At 44.8% G+C, this 7,684-nt stretch overlaps 1 protein-coding gene and 1 pseudogene across 1 annotated transcript; one reads left to right on the top strand and one right to left on the bottom strand.

The window, feature by feature from the left end:
- The first annotated feature begins 472 nt into the window (after window positions 1–472).
- Window positions 473–4,421, top strand: LOC106570491 (leucine-rich repeat-containing protein 14B-like; annotated as a pseudogene).
- A 1,059-nt stretch (window positions 4,422–5,480) lies between these two features.
- LOC106570481 (cytochrome b-c1 complex subunit 7) lies at window positions 5,481–7,644 on the bottom strand. The gene is made up of 4 exons (XM_014142876.3): window positions 7,420–7,644; window positions 6,676–6,744; window positions 6,378–6,544; window positions 5,481–5,682 (listed from the first exon to the last, which is right to left on the bottom strand). The coding sequence occupies exons 1-4, from the start codon at window positions 7,436–7,438 to the stop codon at window positions 5,605–5,607; spliced, it is 333 nt and encodes a 110-aa protein (XP_013998351.1). The 5' UTR covers window positions 7,439–7,644; the 3' UTR covers window positions 5,481–5,604.
- Window positions 7,645–7,684: the final 40 nt, after the last annotated feature.

The following is a 7,684-nucleotide window of genomic DNA, read 5'->3' on the forward strand; positions in this document are numbered from 1 at the left end:
AGTCAGTTAAGAACAAATTCTTATTTACAATGAAAGCCTACCCCAGCCTAACCCGGACGGCCCTGGGCCAATTGTGCGCCGCCCTATGGGACTCCCAATCACAGCCGGTTGTGATACAGCCTGGAATCAAACCAGGGTCTGTGGTGACGGCTCTAGCACTAAGATGCAGTGCCTTTCAGAGTGGCCTTTGATTGTCCCCAGCACAAGGTGCACCTGTGAAATGATCATGCTGTTTAATCAGCTTCTTGATATGCCACACCTGTCAGGTGAATTATGAATTATCTTGGCAAAGGAGAAATGTTCACTAACAGGAATGTAAACAAATTTCTACAAAACATTTTAGATGAGAAGCTTTTTGTGCATATGGAACATTTCTGGGATCTTTTCAGGTCATAAAACATGGGACCAACACTTTACATGTTGCGTTTATATTTTTGTTCAGTATACTTACAACACTCGGTGTACCTGAGTACTCTCATCAAATGCATGTTTTCATAACCAGTCATGTTAGGCTAGTACATTATGATATCTGATCCGCCACTGCTTTGGTCTTGATTAACATCTAAGCCTTCAGTAAATCTATCAATTCAGTGTGGGCATGATGCCAATGTTACCCTGTACAACGTCCATGCTATGTTTGTCCACATTGCGTTACTGTTATTTTTGTCACTGGCGTCTGTATATAGCTTGCTTGCATAAACAGGTCATTTCAATGTTGGTGGTATGGAGGGAGGTTGGACCTAATTTTGTAATCAGTAGGAAAAGGTTGTTTCTGCTCTGCCCCTTGGCGAAAGATGCAAATAGATATTCCCTTCACCTCTCCAATGGGTTGAGACGGCTGTTTGTAAATAAAATAGCCCTCCTACTCACCTACCTCACGCGCCAAGCCTCTCTTTCGCCACGCGATACCACAGCAAACGAGGTCCAGACAGATATACAGTACTAGCAGAGACAAAGAATCAACAGACAGAGAGACAGTCGGGGAGAGAGCAACAACACAAACACATCCAGTCACAAGGGCTGATTGGTTGATCCTAACACTTCCAAGACCCAGACCTCGAGGACAGAACAGAGAAGAGAGAGCCATGAAGAGCCTGAGGTTTCTTGCTGCCGAGGGCTTCGCTCAGAGTGGCCCGAGCGCCACGGAGAACCTTAGCTGTTTGTTGTTCAATCTCTACCCGCTCCTCTTCAATGCCTGCTACCTGCACGAGAAGGCCTTCCTCCTCCACGACCTGGTCCAAATCTGCCTCTGCACGAGCTTAACCTGCAAAGGCTCCTGGGAAGGACGGTAGACTGCCAGGAGGATCTCCTGCACCTGCCGGCAGTGCCTGGATGGCTCTGTTGACTGGGCTGAAAGTTCTGGTGTTGTGTTTAGAGGTGCAGCCTGTCACTGGTCAAAAATGCTGCTTGTGAGGCACTGGATCTTGGCCAATGTGACACGTTTTTTGTTTTGCTTCAAGTCTCAATGTGTTTGTAGTTACTTGAGTTGCCACTGGGGCAATACAAGGTCAAAATGTCACCTTACATCATAAGGGCCTATAACTTTGATTTGTAAGACAAATTCCCATTTGAAGACAATAAACAGTTATGTTCTATCTCCATCTGTTCCATCTCCAGTCCTATGTGCTGCGTCCAACACAGACTTACGCCAAGACCCTCCGTATGGTGGACCTGACTGGGCTGAAGGACACAGAGTACCATACCTGCGCCTGTGGATCCACCCTGGGTCGGTGGGCCCGCACCCAGCTCCTCACCCGCATGTGCTACGAGGTCATGGTGGTCTTCCAGGCGGGCGACGCTGCACCCTCAGCCCTTGAGACCGAGGTGGACGTGCACTTGAACGGCTTTGTCACCGGGCGGAACTACAAGGTGGTGGCCCAGGCCTTCCTGCTCCTCCGTCACTGCCCCTTGAAGCTGCGCTTCGTCAGGTTCCGAGCCAATTCCCTGGTCCTGAAACAGCTGTTCTACGTGCTGCATGTGGCCCAACCGGAGGCCTGAGGAGACTACCGATGGTCCATAATGTTCACCTGGAGGCCCCGCACCTGGAATTGCTGTTGTCCCGGATGGAGAGAGAGAGAGAGAGAGAGAGAGAGAGAGAGAGAGAGAGAGAGAGAGAGAGAGAGAGAGAGAGAGAGAGAGAGAGAGAGAGAGAGAGAGAGAGAGAGAGAGAGAGAGAGAGAGAGAAAAAGAGAGAGAGAGAGATTGATTCTTGGTATGTCCTGTGTTTTTGTTGTTGTGCAGAGGTATAATTTGTTGTCAGTATTTTGTAGCCGGTCCTACTAAGGTATGTCTATGACAAAAGGACTTTTTGATTGTGAAATTGTTTGTAATATTCTGTTTCATTTGTTCCCAGGGGGGAAGGGGAAGGCACCTTGGGAGTGCTTAGGCAAGAGGCCTGCGGGCATACATATACCCGTAGTATATACTGTCTATGCACACTAGGTAAGACCTGGGTGGACCATCCCCTGTATTTTTGTTAGTGTGCTAGTTAAGTAAGTTGTGGGTAGGTAGTTAAGGTAGGAGACATTGACATTTACTATCTTTGGTTCTGTTCAGCCCCTCTTCCCCAAATTTACCATGTGAAGGAATAAATTCCTAGTAAGCGGTAAATTCTCTGCCTTTTGTCATCCTTACTCGCACCTACAGTCCCATACCTCTTTCACTCCACCTACAGTCCCATACCTCTATCACTCCACCTACAGTCCCATACCTCTATCACTCCACCTACAGTCCCATACCTCTATCACTCCACCTACAGTCCCATACCTCTATCACTCCACCTACAGTCCCATACCTCTTTCACTCCACCTACAGTCCCATACCTCTTTCACTCCACCTACAGTCCCATACCTCTTTCACTCCACCTACAGTCCCATACCTCTTTCACTCCACCTACAGTCCCATACCTCTTTCACTCCACCTACAGTCCCATACCTCTTTCACTCCACCTACAGTCCCATACCTCTTTCACTCCACCTACAGTCCCATACCTCTTTCACTCCACCTACAGTCCCATACCTCTTTCACTCCACCTACAGTCCCATACCTCTTTCACTCCACCTACAGTCCCATACCTCTTTCACTCCACCTACAGTCCCATACCTCTTTCACTCCACCTACAGTCCCATACCTCTATCACTCCACCTACAGTCCCATACCTCTTTCACTCCACCTACAGTCCCATACCTCTTTCACTCCACCTACAGTCCCATACCTCTATCACTCCACCTACAGTCCCATACCTCTTTCACTCCACCTACAGTCCCATACCTCTTTCACTCCACCTACAGTCCCATACCTCTTTCACTCCGCCTACAGTCCCATACCTCTTTCACTCCACCTACAGTCCCATACCTCTTTCACTCCACCTACAGTCCCATACCTCTTTCAGCATGGGGGCTGCAGTTTGCGGTACTCAGTGGCATTTTGTTTTTGTTGCTTGGCTGTGGAGGAGAATGTAGACAGCTGCTAAATCTGCAGGTTGGCCAGAAACCACGGTACACTTAATGGTTGCTATTGTCTCCTTCCCAAATCACACCCTATTGCCTATATAGTGTACTACTTTTGACCAGAGCTTTTGGACCCTGGTAGAAAGTAGTGCACTTAAAAGTGAATAGGGTGTCATTTACGGCTGACTTTGAAATAGCACTGAGGTCATGACCCAAAACAACAAGCAGGCACCTGCACTGTCCATTAGTTAAGCACGCGTTCTAGAGATTTCATATTGGCTTAGTTTTTTTTTTGTCAAGCTTGGGTGAAGTGAGGCGCACACCCTCACACACATTGCAAGCATGCATAAGTGATAATATTGTGAAAAATTGAATACAATACATTTTTGACTCTGGCCTTGTCCAGAGCCCCCTGACCACCCCACTGAAATGCCTGGAGCTGGCCAACTGTAACCTGAACTATGTGGACATGGCCTACCTGGCCAACAGCCTGGCCTCTTCCCCGCCACTCTCCACAGCCTCACCCTGGAGGACAAACACATGGACATCCTGACCCTGGCTGCCTGGAGAGGCTGAAGATACTGGGCAACCCTCTGAGCGCCACGGCCCTTCGCCGCCTCTTCTCGACTCTGGCCGCTGGGTTCCCAGCCCTGAGGTATATGGTGCTGCCAGTGCCCCGGGACTGCTAACCTGAGGATGTCACCTAGCCCTTGGATGAGACGGTCTTGCTGCAGTACGACAGGGAGATGTTCCAGGCGGTCAGGGGTCAAATGATGGGGATACTTCAGGGGTGGGGAATGTGGAGGTAGTCACCCCCCGTTGGGCGCTTATGACGCAGATATCAATGAGACCAGTAAGGAACTGGGGGTGTCCATGGTGAAATCTTTCAACAGCATCATTGGAAACTTTATTGATACCATTGAGATCGTGGACAACAGGAGATCAAGAGGTAGAATACCAGAGGGCGGGTGATAAGAGAACTATCTAATAAAGGTAAATGACTCAATAAACCATTAGGAATTATAAGTCATGTAGCATGGTTAATGAATAATCAATGTAATGATCAATTAGTCCCAGGAAGTCTAGTAGAGGCTGGAGAGGGAGAGAAATGTGTGTATTTAGTGGGCCCAAGAGAGCAGGGGACAGATGGTAAAAACTTCAAGGGGTTCCTAACCTTGAGGGAAAGGAACAGGCAGAGCTGGATAGTGATAAACGGTGTGGGAATGCAGTTCACCAACAGTTTGTGTGTAAATGCATTTGCGTAAGGAAGGAACTATATAATGGCTGTTTTGTTATCTTGACCTCAGAACGTTCTCATGAATGAACCTTTTGCAGAAAGCTGAGTCCTTGCCTAATTATTTAACCCTTTGTCTTCCAAACCTTGGCAATTAGTCAAGGCTTATTGATTATTGATTATTATCATTAAGATATAAAATTCCTTTATCAGCGGGAAAGAGGGTTGATAGAACAAGGGTGTGTGCAAACAAAGGGTTAATCTTTCTCAATTGTCTATTGTGGTTTGCAACACTTAATTTCCACTTATCCAAAGACAGCTAAGAAATGAGTGCAAATAAAAAGGAAACAACTTTAGCCTAGTGGGTTGCTTAAGGCCTTGAGAAAATGTGTTTTATATCCATATGTACTGATTCATAAGTACTTGCAACAGATTGACAAATGTATTGCCCCATTATCACAGGATTTCTTTAACATGCAACTGCTGTTCGATTAGTTTAGTCAATTGTTATTTATGTCTTCCATTCGTGAGTGGCAATCAGAGTAATGCATTCTATATAAGAATAGTACTACTTGTATACCAAAAATGTATTTACATGTATATATTCTGGTTTTGATGTTTATTGTATATTATGACAATGGAAAAATTCAATTTTACAAAAGTGTAAAATGTGGGATTAATGTGGATTCACTATAAATAAACATTACTGTGGGGATCAACATCCTGGTTCACATCTTAACCCAAAAGCTATTTTACAAATCTTGCAATGCTTCATAAAAACTCTCCACACTTGTACATCTTTTCCAAAAATGTAGATTTTTAATAAGCAGTCTTCCCACAGGGTCCACTTTATTTGAAATATTACAGAGGACAACCATTCACCAGACCAAAGAGAAGGAACATCAAGCCTCCACGTCCATCTCATTTCTTCGACCACTCCTCAACCTCTTTCCTCTCACGGATGACCTCTTTCAGGTAAGGCTCCAAGTAATGTACGTCCTATAGAAAAAAGCTCAAACAGAAACAAAACATTAGTTCTGTCATCTTTCGTATGTCATTTTTCAACATTAAACAGCTTTATAGGCATCTCCCAACTCAACTATTGCCCAATTCCAATCTGACCTTTAGTCTCTACTCCTACTTGCTTCATAATCTAATACTTCATAATCATAATTATCCTACTCCATTGATTGTTCAATTAGTTTAGCACTATCAATATAACAATATTTCCACCTTAGCCTCAGAGGCTAGACTTTGCCCTTCATTCCAAAGTTACACTATAACCCTCAACTCCGAACCTCGAAGCCAGTTCCATTGCGTTTAATTGTTCCCCTCTAATCAGGGACTGATTCAGACCCGGGACACCTGGTGGGTGCAATTAATTATCACGTAGAACAGAAAACTCCAGGCCTCGTAGAGTAAGAGTTGAATACCTCGTCACTATAACATCAACTGCTATGAAACTTTGGACATATCTTCCATTTCCCCAGTGGCATCTCAAAGCCATTTCTGTACAAACTAATGTGTGAGACTATATGCACTGTACCTCAGACCTGGGTTCAAATATTATTTGAATTATTTCAAATACTTCAGCGTTTGCGCTAGCCTGCTTGGAGTGCCAGATGAGTGGAGTTTGCAGTTTTAGGACTTTTTATTAGTCCATTAAACGACATTTGAGCCCAGGTCTGCTGTACCTCCTCGTATTGAGTCCGCTGTTCCTTGGGCAGAACCGCCTGCTTCATGGAGAGGTCCAGGGCTCTCTTGAGCCTGAACATCCTGTCGTTGTACACCTTCTCTGGGAGCCTCCGCAGGGCCTCTTTTACGTCGCTATCCTCATGGATTGTGTCATCACGCATCAGACCTGGAACCAAAAATATCCACAAGGCGAGATCTAACTGAAGATTCTAGATGTTTAAGACTGAGTGAATGAATTCGTCTTAAGACTCCGAGATGTCCCCAAATAGAATAAAAAACAAGACTCCCAAGAGTTACCAATTTTGTTGAATCCAGCAGCATTGTAGTACCATTTACGAAAGCTGACCAGGAGTCTGCCGGTAGTTGCTGTGGGGGAGACCAGAAGAATAATTTGCTTGTCAACAAGATTGTTCACTAAAACAGCTTAAAATCCAGTTGCAATCACTGCAGCACAAAAGCAACGAGACAACCAATAATGTTATCCATGAATCTAAAAAGACACTGGAGTGGATCGACTAGAAATGAGTGAACTATAGAAGTAGGGACTGGAGGGAGGATTTGACAGTATTATTTGGGCGAACCTTGTAGTGCAACTGCAAATATTACAAATGTGCTGGATAAGTGGATAGATTGCTAGATCACATGACCTACATATTACTATCTAGGTGGGAACTGCTAACGTTAGATGCTGTTAGATAATCAAGCTGCACTGGCGTGGCGTTTGAAGGTTGATCAGACCATAGAAGATTAACTGTTATAGTACTGTTTTACCTAACCATTAGCCAACTGGCATACATTTCATTTAAAAGCACAATGTCACTGGCACGAACCAGATTTCCTTAATTTGCCATAGCTAGCTAACATACTTCATGCCATTCGCCGGGACACAGAGGACGACAGTCCTTAACATGGATTTGAACACAAACACTCCGCATCGTCTTGGTGTTTTCACAAATCAATATCCCCTATACTCAACATCTGCAATGTATGATCTCGATTTACGGGTAAAGAAATGCTTAAAAGACTGGTGATTTTATTTACCTGGTGCCCTCGACGCCATGTTGTTGTCTAAAAAAAAGTTGAGTGGAATTGTGGGTAAAATGACGTCCTGTGAAAGAGGTCATCCGCGGTTGCGCAAATCTGCACAAAATGCAAGAATTTAATCACACGAATTGAAATTTTCCTCTCTATTTTTCCATTTATATGATTACGTTAGTCCTTATGAAGAAGTATAGCTACATTTATCAAAGGTCCAGTTCAGTTTCATCCAAAATCTCAATGTGTCGAAATGTGGGCCTCTTCTGGT

Source organism: Salmo salar, chromosome 14, assembly GCF_965601325.2.
Source record: "Salmo salar chromosome 14, fSalSal1, whole genome shotgun sequence".
NCBI lineage: Eukaryota > Metazoa > Chordata > Actinopteri > Salmoniformes > Salmonidae > Salmo > Salmo salar.